The following is a 19,900-nucleotide window of genomic DNA, read 5'->3' on the forward strand; positions in this document are numbered from 1 at the left end:
GAGGATATTCTGTCCCCTTCGTGGATTCCCCCATATCTCCCAGACACCTCCCGGACGTCCCACCCATGCAAAGGTGGGCAGCAGCACAGGACATTTCCAAGCTGCTAGTAAAACGAGCCATTGAAACTGTATCCCCCAGATCAGTCTGGATCGGGCTTCTACTCCAGGTTCTTTTTGGTGCCAAAGAAAATGGGGGACTTAAGGCCCATTCTGGACCTTTCTACCCTGAATCTGTCCGTTTCCAAAGAGACGTTCTGGATGGTCACGCTACAGTCCATCATGCCGTACCTGCAATAGAATGACTGGATGTGCTTGTTAGATCTCCAGGATGCTTACTATCGCATAAAAATGCACAGAAGCTTCAGGAAGTTCCTCCGCTTCTAGCTAGGAGTCGATCATTATAAGTTTTGGGCCCTACCCTTTGGTCTCACCACAGCCCCCAGGGTGGCTACCAAAGTGATGGCAGTTGTAGCGGCTCACCTGAGGCTTCAGGGGATTCAGGTCTATCCGTACCTGGACGATTGGCTCCTCACTGCTCCCACCAGGTGGCTACTTTCCCAAACCAGGGATTACTTTCTGACACTTGCCCTGAGTTTGGGCATCACAATCAACACATCCAAATCTCTCCTAGATCCTGTACAGGTGTCTAGACTACATTGGTGCCAGGATAGATACTCTTCAGTGCAAAATATTCCTGACCTCCGAGAGAGTTCAAAACCTGAGGATGTATGTCTCCGTGATCTACCGTTCTCATCTCCCAATGGCAGAATCAGTGTTGAGGGCCCTAGGCTTAATGGCAGTGACCATAACTCTTCTTCCGTGTGCTTGGCTACACATGCAGATTCTTCAGTGGACTCTAGCGGTTTAATGGTCCCTGTTGGAACTGCCATTGACTTATCCTATCCATCTAAGTCGAGTGTGTCGGTCGTCCCTCATGTGATGGATGAATTCTCCGGACATTTTGGAGAGGCGACCCTTTGTTCCAGCCCCGGCTCAAACCACAGTGACCATAGATGCTTCCCAACTCTGGTGGGGGGGGGCATTGTTCGGGCAGGACAGTCCCAAGGCCTGTGGTCCCCCATAGAGACCAGCTTGCATGTCAGTGTCCTAGAGATGAGGGCAGTCCTTCTAACGTTGCAGGCCCTTCATGCCTTTCTTCCTCTGGGGACGATTGCCATTCAGTCAGACAACATGTCAGTAGTCTAGTATATCAACAGACAGGGAAGGACCAGATCTTACCCGCTTTGTCGCAAGGCCATGAGAGTGTGGGAATGAGTGATCTCCGCTGGGCGCTTTCTCATCGCAACACACATTCCGGGACTGTCCAACATCCTAGCAGACAGGCTTAAGTCGGACTATTCTGGTGCCTTACGAGTGGTCTCTGAATCTTCAGCGAGTGGGGTCAACCTTGCTGCAATCCCTTCTCTTCTCCTTCCAATGTGAAGTGCAGCAAGATTTTCGTTCTGAATCCCCTGCTGTGGGAGTCCCCCAGAGATGCTCTAGTTCATGCTTGGCCTCCCGGTCTTCTGTATGCTTACCCACCAGTACCTCTCATTACGATCTTTTTCTGCAGAAAGCTTGTCGACTTGGGAGCAATGTTGGTCCTCATTGCCCCATTCTGGCCTCGCCAGGTATGGTTTCCCTTCCTTTGATCTCACCTTCTGACTGCACCTTGGATTCTAGATCCCATTTGGGATTTGATTTCACACCCTTTTGGGGTGCCTCATCCGAGTCTGGACAGCCTGAAGCTCACTGTTTGGCTGCTCCAGTTCCCCTAATTGCTAGGAGTCCCGGACTGTTCTCCTCAGATCTATTTTGGTAGCTGCTCATAAGTCTTCGACCAGAAAGGTTTATCGCAGCAAGTGAAAATGTTTTTCTTTCTGGGCCCCTCAGAGGAGTTTAGACCCTTTCACGGCCCCTATTTCCACTATTCTTAATTTTCTAGTTGATATTTTCCAGCACAAAGGTAGTTCTTCTGCTGTCAAAGTTCAGTTGGCTGCCATTTTCCATTTTCATGTGGGTGAGAATTCTGTATCCTTAGCATCTTCCAGACTGTGTAAAGCTTTTATCAAAGGCACATTTTTGCTACGCCCCCCAGTCAGAGATCCTGTTCCCCCATGGGATCTTACTATGGTTCTCCAAGCTCTGATCGATCCGCCTTTCGAGCCTGCCGCAACTGCAGATCTAAAATTGCTGTCATGGAAAACAGCTTTTCTGGTGGCTATTACCTCTGCTAGAAGGGTTTCAGAATTACAGGCCTTGTCTATCAAACTTCTTAGGTTCATAAGTTCATACTAGGCTATCTGCCCTAGGGCATTTATAAGCCTAGCCAGAATGTGTTTGGCTTTCGCCACCCATTTTAAATTTATTTTGCTATGCCCTTTTTCGAGGTTAGTATACTGTGCCACTGTCTAACAGTGACAAAGAAGTGATACCCGGGGTAAACCTATGATCTCCCATCCACTCATCAAGATTCCTCTTGAAGAGAGTCAGTGAGGACTCTGCCTAACCTGGACTGGGATTTTATTCCAGAGTGAAGGGAGCCTCTGGGTTATGAATCTGTCCCTCCAGCATGTCATATTTATTTCAGTGCTGAGGTTCAAGTCTCGCGAGCCAGAGTTCGATGGGATTTGAATTTTCTGAGGTGCAGCATGTCCATTAATTCTGGGTTGGACATGGCTTTATACGTCAGGCACAGATCACCTCTGAACAGGCGGTATGCCACTGAGTAGAGCTGGAGTTTCTTTAACCGGGCAGCACATGGCATCTGTTTGAGCCCTTTGATCCTCTTGGTGAGGTACTTTTGGGGTCTTTCCAGTTGCTGCAGGTGTCTGGTAAGGTACATTCCAAAAGGGGCATTGTACTCAATTATGGGCCTGATGAGGGATGACTCAAGAGGCACGATGACCTCCCCTGATCTAGATGTGAATCCCTTCATGATTAGGTGGGCTATATAAAATGTTTTTCTAACCACTTTGGCCACGTGGTTGTCAAATGAGAGATTGCTATCAACTTGGGTCCCCAGGTCCCTAATTACTTCTTCTGTACTTAATGGATTACCACCTATGTAGTAATTTGTGGGCACTTTGTTTTTGCCAAAAGGGATGACTGTACACTTTTTGGCATTTAGCTTGAGGCCATGGCTCTGGCACCAGTTGTCTGTTTCTATGAGGCCCTTTTGGAGGATGCTTGTGTCGGCTGGAGTGTCGATTATGGCGCCCAGTTTGCAGTCGTCTGCGAACTTGGTCAGCCACAATCCTTCCATGTTAGCCTGTACCTCCAAGAAATATATACCGAACAAGAGAGGTCCCAGGACTGAGCCTTGTGGGACACCACTTGTAACTGGTTTGGAGTCTGACATGGCTCCAGCAATTCTAACCATGTGGGTTCTGTCCTTGAGCCAGTTTGCAATCCATCTAGTGACATAGGGGTTTATATTTAAGCTGGTGAGCTTATCTGTAATGCCCGAGTGGGGTATTGTATCGAAGGCTTTTGAGAGGTCCAGGTAGGCTGTGTGGACCACCTTCCCCTCGTCAATGGCCTTGGTGACTGTTTCAAAGAAATCAACCAGGTTTAAGAGGCAGGATCTGCCCTTAACAAAGCTGAACTGGGTAGGATGCAGTGTCTGTAGGTCCCCAATATCTTTATTTATGAGGTCTATGATGATCCTTTCCATAGCTTTGCAGACCAAACTAGTCAGGCTTATGGGGCGATAGTTTCCAGGATCCGTTGAGGCACCATCTTTATGGAGAGGGACCACTGTTGCTGTACGCCACTCTTTGGGCACATATCCTGTAGTAAGGCTGAGATTGAACAGTAGTTTTATGTTTGGGTTTAGCTCTTCTTGGAGTTGATGTAGGACGCAGCCCGGGACACCGTCTGGTCCCATTGATGCTGTGTTTTTTGCTTTGGAGAGGGCGGCTCTTACCTGAGCATCTGAGATGTCAGGGGGGGCAGCACTCTGCTGGGATAGATATTTGCCCTTTTGGTGGGGAGGGGGGGGGGAGTTTGCGCTGAACCTGTCAGCTAGGATGTTGGCAATGTCTGTGGGTTCAGTGTATTTTTTGTCATTTTGGACTAATTCTGAGCATATCTGGGAATTGCCACCCAGGTTCCTAACATAACTAAAGAAAGTCTTGTGATTATCCTTGGTGTTCTGTGCAATTTTTCTCTCGAAGCTGGCTTTAGACAGTTTTATGAATGCCTGTAGTTTTTTGCTAATACTGATCAGTGATGCCTTCCCTTTTTGGGATTTTGCTCCATCATTTAGTAGCTTCCTCCTTCTATTGTATAGTTTGTTTATGGCTGGGGTCCACCAGACAGGACGTCTGCCTTTGGAGGATTGGGTCTTGGTTTTATTTGGGATCGCATGATCCATGCATTCCTGAGGGTGTTCATAGAATGCGTTTATAAAGGATTCTGCGGTCTGGGCCGTATTTTCCACAGGCCCGGGGGCTTTGAAGGATTCCACCTCGGTTTTGAGGAGTGTGAAATTTGCTTTAGAGAAGTTTTTCACTGTGATTTTCTGGGCAGGGGGTGGGGTCGGGATGTGAATATCCAGTGAGATTAGTTTATGGTCTGATCTTACCAGTGAGGGATACACTTCTGGTCTGGAACATAGAGTCCCCATGTTGGTGATGATCAGGTCCAGTATGTTTTCCCCTCTTGTGGGAGTGGTAACAAGTTGTTCCATAGCATTTGAGTTTATAAATTCTAGGAACCTTTGGGCTAGGGTGTTGGAGCTAGAGTAATGCTCCCAGTCTATGTTTGGGTAGTTGAAGTCGCCCAATATAATGGTGTTTGGAGAGACCTTCATATTTTCCAGTGTTCTCAGAAAGGCCGAGTGGGGTTCCTGGGTTTGTTGTAGCAGGCTATAAACTGGAAGGCAGTTTTACCCACTGTTAGTTGCACATGGATAGTCTCTGATGCTTCGTGCTTTGCCACCAACCTGGAGGTGTGGGTATCTTTGATGAATATCGATACTCCCCCTTCATTTGTGGTTCGGTCCAAGTTTTGGGGCCGAAAAGCATGGTATGAGGTATAACCTGGTAGTGCTGGGGTGCTCTCGGGAGCACTGAACCAGGTTTCTGTTACTGCACAGATATCGATGTTCTCCATGCTAAGGAGAGTTTCGAGTGCATGCATCTTGAGGTTTAGACTTCTGGCGTTGAGTAGCATTACTCTTAATTTCTTATCCCTTGTGATACCTATGGAGGTGGGTTTGTCTTTTGAGCCTTGCCTAAAAAAGGCACTATGGGGGTAGCAAGAGCCTTTGCCAATATCCGAAAGCCCAGGGGTGACAGGTGCAAGCCGTCCCTAGTGAAGCATCATGGCTTGTCGAGCATATCATCCCAAGCTGACAGGCATTGGATCCCCTTTGAATGACACCAGTACTTAAGCCAATTGTTGAAATTGATCATCTTGTCTTCATATTGTGGCATCATTCTTGGTGAGGGTAAGATGCTACTCAAGGTCAGGGTCATACCGGCCTGGGCTACATGCTCAGAGAGCTTCTTTATGTCTCTTTTTATGTAGTCCAGGGAGGTACGTCTCAGGTCATTCACACCAGCATGGACAATGACTGTCATATTTGTACTTGCCTTGGAGTGACCTGAGTGCTTGTGTTATGTGGCGGATCCTAGCGCCCGACAGGCTGCTCACCGTGACCCTCTCCTTGTCCAGCCTGGTGAGCAGACGTCAGTGTGCCTGACGATAGAGTCATCTATTACAAGTGTATCAGGTGTGTTGTTTAGTCTTAAAGGCTGTGACTGTTCAGCACACTGGCTATGTGAGATATGTGTTGCACGTGTTTTGGGGCAGCGGTTGCTTGGGTGTCTGCTTTGGAGGTCTCTGCTGCTTAGGCAGATCTTTATTTAGAGCCTCTGAGTATGTTTTTGTGTGATTATGTGTTTGGTTTGCTGTCGTGGTAGGTCTATGTGAGACTGGAATTGTAGTGAGTGTGGTTTCCTTCTCCTCCTGACTGGTTATGCCAGTACTGAGTTGAGAGAGCTTAGCCTCCAGTTTGGCTATATGGTTGCATCTCTCACATGTGTTGGAATTTGTTGGGAGGAGGAGAGGGTTGTCTGTGTACATGAGGTAGTTGTAACATTGCCTCAAGATTCCCAGATTCATCAGCTGGACCGGAGAGGAGATTGACAACTGACCTTTGGACATGCTAGAATAATATTGGGAATTCCTTAATTGAAAACAAGGGCCAGTGGGGAGTGAGGGTGTAGTGCTTTTAATTTTTAGTGCTGACTTATATAATTGCTTTAGCGAGCAAGTGCCAGGTAAGTGCAATGTGTGTTACAGGTAACATAAATGCAAAAATGACAAACAGTAACTTTCTTTCAAGTGAAACAAGGAAATAAGTACAGTAAGCACATAAAGACAGAGTTTCCCTTCGAACCAATCCATCCTTTCTTGCTAAGGTGGCATCACCAGTCAATATCAATCGGACTATAAATTTGCCTGTGTTCTTTCCCAATTTTACGAACAAGATGGAATGCAAACTGCACGTCATATGTTCATAGACAGTTAAGATTCTATTTACACAGGACAAATAATTTCCGTAAATGTAATCAGTTGTTGGGTTTCCCCAAAAAGGGTTTATAGAAGGAAACAATTTCCAAGGTCACTATAGCCAGATGGATTTCTTCATCCATCCTGCACGTCTGTATGGACAGAGGCATGTCTCCTCCAGGTCAGGTAAAAGCTCATTCCACTAGGTCCATGGCTACGTCTGCGGTTTTCTGGTCTAGAGTGTCTTTGGATGACATTTGCTCTGCAGCTACTTGGTCCTCATCTCATACTTTTATTTCTCATTACAAATTGGATTTGACTTCCAGAAGGAGAGCATCCTTTGGTTCCGCGGTGCTCCGGAATATACTTCTATGAGGGCCCCCAGGAGTTGAGTAGCTGGGGACTCTGTCCCACAGGTTGAAGACCAAATGAAGTAAACTACTCCACCATAACGTTCCATCTGAGTAGTTGTACTTCATTTGTCTTCAACCGTCCCTCCCTCCTTCCCCCGGACCTTGGCGCATGAACAGCCTACGGGCTGCATTATAGGTCACAAGTATGTTATCAGGTCGGGTTCTCAGTATTAGTTCAGCCAACTCGAGCTGGGGATGGAAGGAAGTGGAGGTATATTATTTGTAAGGGGAGGAGTCTGGAAATCGGAGCTGATGCTAGTAATAGTTGCTGGCTCAGATCCGATACGGATCCATATTCCCACAGGTTGAAGACAAATGAAGTACAACTACGCAGATGGAACGTTATGGTGAGTACATACCTTCTTTTTTATCATTATAGCAAGTAGAACCCTACAGAGCTGTCATTGCAGTAAGAAGAACCATACAGAGCTCTCATTGTAATAAGTGCATAACATTTTGCCGCACTCAACATTTGGAAGCTTGTCTGTTAGTACCATCCAGGCAATTTTAGAGCTGTGCTAAGTATCCAAATTAAAATTTTTTTTATACTTTTGTATTTTTGTTTTTTTGTTACTATTAATAATCAATAAATGTTTAAAAATATATTTTTGATAGTGATTTTCACATCCTTTTTTGACTTCAGTATCTGTTCTGCATTGGTGAAAATCCTAAGTCTGAGAATAAACAGTGTGCTTTCATACACACTTCAATTTTAAGTTCTGCAAAGCACAAACCCCTCGGGTACCCCACATAAAATGTAGCAGACATAGCAGTGGCTTTTATGCATCTGAACTATCATTCATCCAGATGACACGTAAAAGCTAAGTAGCTGTATATCTGGCAGCAAAACAGCACTGAGATGAGCAGTTCCACCAAATTTCTTATCCCTTGTTTTTTAGTACCACAGTAACACGCGTTTAGTTACACTGTGAATGTATGACAACAAAATAATTTTTAAACTATGTTGTTGATGGACTTCATTGGACAAGCACATTAGTAGAGAGTCATACATGCACATGTGCACAATCTTTCCAAGAAGCAACAATTTTAAGTAGTGAAAATCCATTTGGCAACCTTCCACGCCATCCAAGTGGAGTATCTGAAGCACATGTTATTGTAATGTATGAAATTGTTTTACTATTTTGATTATCCATCCCTGGAAAAGTAGCATAAATTTTAAACTATGGTCATAATTGCATGACCTCCTAATGATGGAGAGGCTGGATGGAGGAGGATGGGAGGCGTGGGTGTCCCACGTCTGCTCCCGCATCCTGAGGGAGATAGGCAGCCAAAGCTCATTTGCAGCATTAACAGCCTGGTGGGCTCCACACTGGAAGCGGTATACCTCTTGACTGTGAGGTTGTGCGTGCACATCCTGAAGGTAATGTTTGTCGAGATCACAAGGGTGCCAAAAGATGGTAGCGGTTTGGGAACACTCCCCTGCTGCATTATGACACTGCACCAGTGTCTTTGTTCTCCTTACTGGCCTGGCACATGGTGCGGGTTAAGCCTAGCAGAGGCTGAGTCAAGTCCAATAAATCCAGTGGTTGAGTGGAGAAGTTGGTGGCAGCTAAAGTTCACTGGTGACGAGATAAAATAAGGCAATATCATTAAGATGTTAAATTACTTATCACTACTGCAACTTAATACAACTTTTTTTAGTTTCTAAATGGAGTCGTGGACAAAAGATGTTCAGTGGAAGAAGCATACAGCCTTTGTTCATAATGGCTGACTGCAGTTTATTTTTTACACAGCAAAGAATGCAAACCTTTCAAACCACCTTTTCGCATTCTGCAACATGTAGTACCTTCCAGCTAAATTGGACCATTGGACACTTAAGCATATGAGAACTCTTGGCTTTAGACCAAGAGGCATTGCCCAATTGTAGGGGGAGATTAATTTTTAGAAAATCAAGGCAGGTTATCTAGTGCCAGTGGAGTGGACAAGTGGTTAGTAGCTGACGTTTTTGCAGACGACACGAGACCCTGCAGTTCCATTAGTCCTTCGAAGGCCTGAGACCTTTGGACACTGACAGATTGATGCTCTTTGTGTTTCACTGTTGCAGTCATCACATTTGGGTTATCTGCTTGCAGGTAGCCCTCAGTCGGCCAGATTATCAAAGTCTTGGGTCCTGCGTCAGTTGCTGTCTCATCTTCCATGAAGTCAGGTAGTCAGGGGTATGAAGCATGCAGCAGATGCCATTACATCAGTCTTTCTTGCCGTGCGGTGTCCAAATCAGAAGCAGTTCGCAAGTGCCAGTCGGCCGACTCCTGTGAAATTTTCGTTTTCGAGTTTCAGATCCAAAGTCTTCAACTAAGCTAAGTACCCTGTTGGAGAACCTTTTTCTTGCTCTAAACCTATGTCAGTAAAAGTTAACAATTGTATTTCTTGTGGAAAGCAAATACCTCATAAAGACTTTTATTCGTACTGCATTCCTTGCTTAGGCCCAGACCAAGATGTACCTTGCTCTCAGTTTTGTGCCTTATTCAAACTTCGTACTATTTGTCATCTGTTCATTTTCACATCTAAATACTTTGGTACTCGGTTCAGTTATCCAGAAATGGCTTAGGTAAGCCACCCAACTACTGACATTCTGAAAAAACGCATAGATAAAGACAGAGACAGACTGCATAGGTTCAAAGCTGCTGACGACGCTTCTCCTCAGCTAGTCGCCAGTTCGCCGGTACTCCGTGAGACGCTTTTGCAGCCCCGATACCTGCTACTTCAGATTTGCAGGCCTCTACTGAGACCCATTCGGAGTCTGCCATTTGGAGTATGCCGCGAGATGCTTCTTCAATTGTGGAACCTGCGGATGTCTCTACCTTGGATGGGTCCAGAGCCGCAATGCAGGCACCGGCTGAGGATTCTGATGCAGAGGACTCCATTCCCTCTGCTTCCCCTCCAGAGGATTTCTCTTTTGGTGAAACCTTGCATACTCTTAGGGAGCATTTTCACTGGGAAAGCCAGGATTACTCTGACTCTAAAAAGAGGCTTGGGGAATTTTTACTCCTGCCTCAACACAGGCCTTTAGCTACCCCTCCTGTACTGGACATTGCAGATGATGCCTTCTCAGAATCTAGCCTGGCCCCTGATACTTTACCTCTTGCTCCCAGAAAACCTGATATGTATTTTAGGGTACCTGACTCTCACAAGTTCCTCTTTAAAAATCCTACTGCAGATCCTGAGACCATTTCACAGGGACCCAAGGGCATTGTCTACTACTGCCAAAAACCATACCCCCTCTGATAGAGGTTCTAGGGCGCTGGATAAATGGGGTAAGAAGGTATACACTTCTGCAACTTTGGCAATTAGGAACTTAAACTGCCAATTTCATATGTTGAAGTATCAGCAGCATATTATTGGATTGCTTAAACAGAAAATGATGTTGATTCTTGACTGTGCTGAAAGTAAAGAATTACAGGACTTAATGCATTCTGCTGAACAAGTTGGAAAACATACTTTGCAATATGGTTTTGATTCATTGTAGGCATCTTGCAGGGCTACTGTCACTGGGTCTGTACTGAGAAGGAATGCTTGGCTTATGGAGAAATCTTTACCAGATCATGTTAAAGCTAAATTACTGGATACTCCCTTAAACCAAGACCGCCTGTTTGGCAACAAAGCAGAAGTAGTACTTAAAAAGATGGAGGAATAAGCTAAATCTATGCATACTGTTAAAGATTTCCTGCAAGTACAGCCTCCCAGATATAGTAGGCATTGGCCCTCTAAGAATTGGTCCTTTCCTGCCTCTTCCAGGCCTTCTCAGTCCAAACCCAGAACCAGCAGAACACTCAGGCGTCAGTCCCAAGGTATTCAAAGGCCTAAGCAGTGGGGGACTCCCACTTACAAAACAGAGACTGGTAAGACTCCCCCTATGGTAAACTGTCTCAATGACTTAACTTTAAACCTTCCAAGCCCTGCTCAACTGACCATTCCTTTAGGGGGAAAGATGGCCCTGCATGCAAAAAATTGGGAACTCATTACCCAGGACAAATGGGTTTTAAATATAGTTTCCCAAAGATACAGATTCCACTTCCACTTCTTACCAACCCCAAACGGTTGACCAGACCTACCCTAAATCTGTGGGTGGAGACTCAAAAGCAAGTTCATTCTCTTTTAAGCATCAGGACTATTCAGCCTGTCCCAGAAGAAGAATGGGGACAAGGTTTTTACTCAAGACTTTTTCTGGTACCCAGAAAAGACAATTCCTGGCATCCTATCCTGGACCTGTCTATCTTAAACACATTTTTGGTAATCCCAAAATTCAAGATGCTAACTCTTCATCAGCTGCTTCCCATGCTAGGCAAAAATGCCTGGTTGACAACACTGGATTTAAAGGAAGCCTACCTGCACATCCCAATAAGGGAATCTTGCAGAAAATACCTATGCTTCAGAGTAGGTTACATGCACAGTCATTTATCTGCATTGCCCTTTGGCTTATCTACTGCACCCAGGGTATTCACAAAGTGCCTAGCTCCAGTCATTGCATTTTGCAGGCAAAGAAATATTCAAATATGGATCACAGAGTGTAAAACAACTAGTAAACAAAAAGGCACTAAGGTAACCTAACCAGTAACCTCACAAAACCTTTATTAATCCACAATTTGATGAATGAAGAAATAAAAAAACAGCAACTTGAACTGAATAAGCGCTTTCACCCTCATGGGCATCTTCAGTGTCAGTTAACTTCAGTAAAAACAACCTTTAAACGCAGCTATTAATTAGTGCTTGATTAATCAATGATGAAAAAGCAGGAGGGTAGTTAAACAATTATCCCCTAAAGTTCCTGTTCACCAAATCTTAAAGTCCTGCTCAACAATACCTTGTTTGCTAGAATCTCAAGTAAGTAATAGCTACCCAGAATAAATAAATAAACCAAAATAAAAACATCATAAAAAGCAGTGTGTGCAGTAATAGGCATTCCATATAAAACAAAAAACATATCTGTTAAAATATTTAAATTTACATAGTTTTTTTATTATATACAAACTGCCTTGTATCTTAAAATACATACTAGGGATAGTGCATCATTGATACCAGGAGCATTGCTGGCATCAAGTCTCAGTTTCCAAAGGCATTCCCTTATTTCCAACATGGTTTTAAAGTCCCCCCAAAATCCTTTGTATGTAGCCTGTCAATAACAAAAAAAATAAACTTTTTAAAGTTTGAACAATGATTTGTGTGTACATATAATGAATTAGTGGTTTTCTTGTTTATGTCCCTGTAATGTTCTAATATTCTTTGTCTCAACTTCCTGGTAGTCATACCTATATAGAATGCTGGGCAAGATAAACAAGTGGCAGCATAAATGACAATACTTGTGTTACAGTTGCAGTAACCAGGGCTCTTCAAAGTTCTCTTAAAATTACCTAGACAAACATAGAGACCGTCATTAATAAATTTACAGGCCTTGCAATTGCCACATTTGGCCATAGTAGCTGGTCTTTATCCAAAGGATCTAGGGGTCTTCTCTAGTAGGTCTTTTAAATTTGAACCTCTACTATTAATAAAAGTGGGACATTTACCAAGTATGTTGTGCAAGTCTGCAGGGATGAGGCTTTCCCAAGCACCGTAAATAACATCTTTAACTTCAGGAGCTAACCTTTTGTGTTGTATTACCATTCCTGTTGGCGTATTGTTTCTATCAGGCACATCTTTATGGTTGGTGACTTTGTCACATAACCTATGTGTGTCATGCAAAATTGGAACAAAGTCAGTAGACCTTCCTCTAAATATTTCACGTTGAAGCGACAAAAGTATGTCAATGGGATAACCTCTTTGTCCCTGATTTCAAATATGACATCAATAAGATTCTTATTAATTTAAAGCTCTTTACAAGAAAACTGAATTTAAAAGTATTTTTTAGTACTAAACACAGGGTTGACAGTGAAGCTCAATTATTTACAATTAGAAGAAGTAGCACATTTATACCCCCACACCATCCTGCTGTGTTGGCTTTTGAACGTTTATGTACAACACAAATTAGGCTACTTCTTGACAATAGACAGATAACATGTGACAACATAACATCTGCAGAATTATTTTGCTTAAAGGAACTTTCTGTTAACAAGGACTATGGGGTTATGAAACCGGACAAAGGTGGAGGAGTGGTTATTATGACCAACACTGATTATTTAACGCAGATGCAGAACATTCTAAACGACTCCGACACATATGAGTTAGCTTCTAAATTTGATGTCCAGAAGGCGTACACCAAAATAGACTGGATGCTTTATGAGTTGCTATGTGAAGGTATAATAGATGCTGAGGAATATAAATATTTATCAGTAGAACACCCGGTCATGCCCACCATTTTTTGGCATACCCAAAATTCATAAAGATTTAGTTAACCCACCTTTTAGACCCATAGTTGCAGCCAGACGATCAAAAACTGAACCTCTAGCTTCCTACATAGACATTATGACCAAGGACATCCTGGAAAGGTTGCCATATATCTTAAAAGATTCGTGGCACTGTTTGGACTGCCTCAGAACTTTGTCTCATGATGTTCTGGGGGATTTTTTGTTGGTCACTATTGATGTTATCAATTTATTTTCAGTGATCCCCCATGATTGTGGACTCGACTGGTTTAGGAAGAGCTTGGACAAACATACCAACTTGCACCGGACTAAGAAGGACCTATTGGTGGATCTGTTGCAAATAGTACTGGAGAACAATTTCGTAGGTTTTGAGGGTGAGTATTACAGTCAGTCCACAGGAGTGGCTATGGGTGCTAAATGTGCACCCATTTATGCCAACCTTGTTTTAGCAGAATGGGAAGACCAGTTTGTGTTGACATCTGATTATAAGGCTAAGATGCCTATCTATTTTAGATTTTTGGATGATATTTTGCTTTTTTGGAAGGGCACACTTGACGAACTGGAAGAATTTATTTTGTATTTGAACAACACGACAACATTCTTAAAATTTACACACAAGGTTGGCAAGATGAGTATTGATTATCTGGAAGTTATATACTAAAAATGGTAAAATAGAATCAAGATTATACAGAAAGAAAACTTACAGCAATTCATTTCTACATTATAGTAGTTGTCACCCTGCCTATGTTAAGAGAAATGTTGTTAAGGGCCAAATGATCAGGTTGTCTGATATTATTAGTGAGGATGATGTCTTTAAAATTGAACTGGACATATTGAAAGACTTATTATCCCATTGACATACTTTTGTCACTTCAACATGAAATATTTAGAAGAAGGTCTACTGACTTTGTTCCAATTTTGCATGACACACACAGGTTATGTGACGGTCACCAACCATAAAGATGTGCCTGATAGAAACAATACGCCAACAGGAATGGTATTACGCCAACAGGAATGGTATTACAACACAATAGGTTAACACCTGAAGTTAAAGATGTTATTTACGGTGCTTGGGAAAGCCTCATCCCTGCAGACTTGCACAACATACTTGGTAAATGTCCCACTTTTATTAATAGTAGAGGTTCAAATTTAAAAGACCTACTAGAGAAGACCCCTAGATCCTTTGGGCAAAGACCAACTACTATGGCCAAATGTGGCAATTGCAAGGCCTGTAAATTTATTAATAACGGTCCCTATGTTTGTCTAGGTAATTTTAAGAGAACTTTGAAGAGCCATGGTTACTGCAACTGTAACACAAGTATGGTCATTTATGCTGCCACTTGTTTATCTTGCCCAGCGTTCGAAGTTGAGACAAAGAATATTAGAACATTACAGGGACATAAAAAACAAGAAAACCACTAATTCATTGTATGTACACACAAATCATTGTTCAAACTTTAAAAACTTTATTTTTTTTTTGTTATTGACAGGCTATATACAAAGGATTTTTGGGGGGGACTTTAAAAACCATGTTGGAAATAAGGGAATGTCTTTGGCAACTGAGACTTGATGCCAGCAATGCTCCTGGTATCAATGATGCACTATCCCTAGCATGTATTTTAAGATACAAGGCAGCTTGTATATAATATAAAACTATGTAAATTTAAATATTTTAACAGATATGTTTTTTGTTTTATATGGAATGTTTATTACTGCACACACTGCTTTTTATGATGTTTTATTTTGGTTTATTTATTTATTCTGGGTAGCTATTACTTACTTGAGATTCTAGCAAACAAGGTATTGTTGAGCAGGACTTTAAGATTTGGTGAACAGGAACTTTATGGGATAATTGTTTAATTTAACTACCCTCCTGCTTTTTCATCATTGATTAATCAAGCACTAATTAATAGCTGTATTTAAAGATTGTTTTTACTGAAGTTAACTGACTCTGAAGATGCCCATGAGGGTGAAAGCGCTTAGTTCAAGTTGCTGTTTTTTTATTTCTTCATTCATCAAATTGTGGATTAATAAAGGTTTTGTGAGGTTACCTGTTATGTTACCCTAGTGCCTTTTTGTTTACTAAATATTCAAATATACCCATACCTGGATGATTGTCTAATTCAGGCAGAAAGCCAGGGCATACTATTAAATCATCTGGCATTTGTAAAGAAATTGCTAACTTCTCTGGGGAACACAATAAACAAAAATAAATCGCATCTTGTACCCTGCCAACAAATTGTATTCCTGGGAGCAAGCTTGAATACAACTTCCCAGATGGCCTACCTCACGCCAGAGAAACAAGTTCATTTGACAACCCACTTCAAACTACTGGCCACAAAGACCCAGCTATCTGCAAGGAAAATACTGCAAGGCCTGGGGTTCATGCCCTCTTGCATTCTACTAATTCCGTATGCAAGACTGCATATGAGGAAACTACAGTGGTGTCTAAAAAGCCTATGGTGTCAACATTCTTAGGATCTAGAATCAATGATTCCTATCATACCTTGTCTAAAGATAGAGTTCCTTTGGTGGGCAGAGGCCTGCCACCAAAACAAGGGACTGCCATTCACTCTACCCCCTCCACACAAACTCTAACAACAGACACATCAGACTATGCATGGGGGGCTCACTTGGCAGGGCAATGCATTCAGGGCAAATGGAACCCAAGTCAAATGCACCTGCATATCAATCAAAAAGAAATGTTAGCTGTACAGAATGCTTTGACAACCTTCAAGGACCGCATTCTTCCAGGACAGTTATTGGTAAAGACAGAAAACACCACTGTTATGTGGTACATAAACAGGCAGGAGGGAACCCACTCATACCCTTTCTGCAGACTAGCCATGGCTCTGTGGAACACGGCCTTGAGCTACCAAGTGCACCTACAGGATCAATTCCTGCCAGGAAAGCTAAATACACTGGCAGACAACCTAAGCAGAAATCACATGGACCCACGAGTGGAAACTAGAACCAAAGATATTCAACATGTTGAGAAACAAATGGGGGAGCCCAGAGATAGACCTGTTTGCCTCCCCTCAGAACTACCAATTGGACAAATTCTGCACAAGGACTCCCCACAAACAAACTTGGAAAGTGGATGCCCTGTCCTTCACCTGAAAAAACCTATCAGTTTATGCCTTACCCCCTGTGCCTCTCCTCTCTAAAGTACTACTAAAGATCAAACACAGGACAAACCAAGGACAATACTGATTGCACCAGACTGGCCATGCCAACACTGGTAACCCCTCTTGCGCCGTGTGTCACTGCTGGCACCATAGCACCTGCCTCAGACCCCTGCCCTGCTGTCCCAGCAGGAGGGCCAGATTCTGCACCCACAGCTTCAAACCCTGAACCTTGCAGCCTGACTAATTAACCTGAACTCTCCGTTACCATCCCTCAGTAAGCAAGTGATGGATGTCATTCTGGAGGCAAGGAGGCCTAGTACTAGAAAATCCTATGCTGCAAAATGGAAAAGATTATGTTCCTAGAGCGAAACTCGGGATGGGCACAACGGTGCCCAGTTTACCTCAGATTCTTCAATACTTAACTGAGATGCTTCACGAGGTTCTTTCCTTTTCTTCCATCAAAGTTCATGCCTCAGCCATTTCAGCACATTATAATACAGAGCCACCCCTCTTCTCTCATCCACTGCTGAAGCAATTCCTCAGAGGGGCCAAAAACTTGAGACCACCCAGGAGAGCCCCTACTCCAGCCTGGGACCTTAACTTTGTATTGAAAAACTCTCTCTACCCCTCTTTGAGCCAGCTGCAGATGCAGAGTTGAAATTCCTTTCTTGGAAAACAGCCTTCCTTATGGCCATCACTTCAGCAAGAAGGTTGTCTGAATTACAGGCCCTCATGGCAGTGGAGCCTTTCGTCATCTTTCATGTGGACAGGTTGTCCCTCAGGACCAATCCCTCCTTTATGCCCAAGATTTTATCCGGTGTGGCTCTTAATCAGTCCATTCATTTGCCAACCTTCTTTTCTAATCCACAGAACAAAGGGGAATGAATACTGCACTCCTTGAACGTGCGCAGACAACTTAGATTTTACTTGGACAGGACTAAGCCTCTCAGGAAATCTGAACAGCTGCTGGTTGCATTTGCTGCAGGGGCAGAGGGGAAGGCCATTTCAAAACAAACCATTTCTAAGTGGATAGGCCATTGCATTCACTTCTGCTATAAACACCATGGAGAACCTACCCCACAAGGGGATAAGACCACATTCAACCAGGGCTGCATCTATCTCTACAGCTTTTCTCAATGGTGTTCCTACCAGGGACATCCTAGAAGCTACTACCTGGAGTTCTGTACATACCTTCACCAAACATTACCACTTGCCAATTTTTTCTAAATCCAGAGCTGGCTTTGCCATTGCAGCCTTACAGAGCCTTATAGCTGGTCCTAATGCTGTCTAATAAACTCCTCCCATCCTTAGCTTTGGGAATCTACCCAAATGTGATGACTGCAACAGTGAAACACGAAGAATATAGTACAGTTGTGTACACGTGCCATAAATGTAGATATTCGAGTGTATTCACTGTTACAGTCCTGGTTACCCTCCCTCCCTCCAGCCCCCTGACTTCTGTTGACTATACCTTTTCTTATTTACTATGCTTTAAGCTTTTTGGTGTATTTGCTTTTTTGTTGGAGGTGTAACCTTGTATACAATTGCTTCCCATTATGGGGGCACCTGACATCTGGGGCAAGAAAAACTGATGTAATGGCGCTGGTTGCATGCTTTATACCCCTGACTACTTGACATCATGGAAGATGAGACATCTACCGATGCAGGACCCAAGACTTTGATAATCAGGCCGACTGAGGGCTACCTGCAAGCAGATAACCCAAATGTGATGACTGCAACAGTGAATACACTTGAGCATCTACATTTATGGTAAGTGTACACAACTGTACTTTCTGCTACTCCAAACTGTGATATCTACTTGTAGGCTGTCCCCAACTGCCTGTGCCTGCTCTGAGGTCAGCATGTGATATAGGCATGTCAATGTTGTAAGGCAATCTCATTGTAGTTTTCTGCTTTGTCACAGACTTTGTGGGGTGGACTAATGCTTCCAGGAACCATTCTCCCTTTCTGGATATCCCAGCTGATTTTGTTAGAGAGTCTTGGCCCTAGGGGTAAATGTATTGCTCCTTTTTAAGAAAAAGTCCAGGATGGCCATGCCTGCTGTCTTTCCTTGGCAAGACCAATGTCGTTTCTGGGGTGTTTATCCTGCTACTGCATGTCTCAGTCTCTGAGTGACTTCTCGTTATAAGCCATGTATTGGTCAGACGTCAAGACGAGGAAGTGCTGCACTTGCATGGAAACAACTTCAAAGCCTCTGAGATGTCTTTTGCCTTTGTCAAATCCATTGTATAAGGAATAACACAGCAGCTGTGGATTTCCTACCAGACATCTACCGTTATGGTGAATTGCTTACACAACTTTACTGTTAACCTCAGCAGCCACTAGCGTATAAGGCATTCATACCACTGTCTAATGGACCTTCAGAGAAAAATGCCAAATTACAACAGATGAGAATGATGAACCTCATCACTTGCAGACATACTGAGAAGGGTCCACTTTCAGATCAGCTGATACTGTAGCGGCTTCTCTGTTTGATAGGTACTATCATTTGTGTACTTTTACAGTAATTTACAAAGTGTGTTTTTAGTTAAAGAAGCACTTTTTTCTTACAGAAAACTTGTAAAATTTTTGGCATGAACATTGTGTGGACTACGTTTTTTTTTTTTGCCTAATTTAAAACTAATTGTGGCGTTTTATTTGTAGGATATGAAAAAGCAGCAAAGATTGCCAAGACAGCACATAAAGAAGGCACAACACTAAAAGAAGCAGCTGTGAAGCTTGGTTATCTTACCTCAGAACAGTTTGATCAGTGGGTCAAGCCCAAAGATATGCTAGGACCCAAGTAGTACCAGTGAGGCTACTAGCATATCTTTTGTAAATCAAACCAGTATCATGTTTCAGACTGTTTTTCCTTGATTACTTATGTTGAAAATAAACTGTGCAGTATGACCTTAAATTAAGCCTGCAGTTTATAACGTTATAAGTGGTATTTATTTTCTAAGGTATAATAATTACATATTCACACAGCATATTTCTTATATTGATTTCTGTAGCTAAGCAACACAGTTTTAAAGTTTCCTTTTCCAAATGAACCTTTTGCTCATTCACTAGGTTTAAGAGATGGAGTGTGCATTGTGCTTTGTTATATGGCTTCAAAACTGGAGTCAAAGCAGTGAGGATTTCATTTGCTCATTCATTGCGTGTACTGCTGTCTAATGTTGCATTGTACATTACAGTCTTCAGTGGTGGTTGAAGGAGGTGTTTTTGATATTCATTTGAAATTACTTCTTTTCTCAAGGTCTTTTCATCATAAAATTAGGACGGGTTATGTAATGAGGTCTTTTTAAAATTTTTAAAGTGGTATTTGTAGCAGTGTAAATGGTTTTAGTAACAAAGGAAAGCTAAAATGTAATGAATGTTAAAGGAAGTTTAAGAATTTAATCTGGGGTTGAAGAGAACTTGAACATGAGTTCTGTCTGTGTATGTGTTTTGTTATATAAGAGTGATTTTTTTTAGGTTTGCATATTGAGAAGTTGCTGGCAACACCTTCAGTAAA

General features: G+C 42.8%; 1 protein-coding gene across 1 annotated transcript in view; it reads left to right on the top strand.

The window, feature by feature from the left end:
• FH (fumarate hydratase) overlaps nucleotides 1-19,300 on the top strand; it is a gene marked incomplete in the record, with an annotated part of 726,003 nt that extends 706,703 nt beyond the window's left edge. Inside the window, 1 exon segment of the mRNA XM_044058045.1 lies at nucleotides 19,048-19,300. Coding sequence (XP_043913980.1) covers nucleotides 19,048-19,190 — 143 coding nt within the window.
• Nucleotides 19,301-19,900: the final 600 nt, after the last annotated feature.

Source organism: Protopterus annectens, chromosome 1.part2 (assembly GCF_019279795.1).
Source record: "Protopterus annectens isolate FY-2018-M chromosome 1.part2, PAN1.0, whole genome shotgun sequence".
Lineage (NCBI taxonomy): Eukaryota > Metazoa > Chordata > Ceratodontiformes > Protopteridae > Protopterus > Protopterus annectens.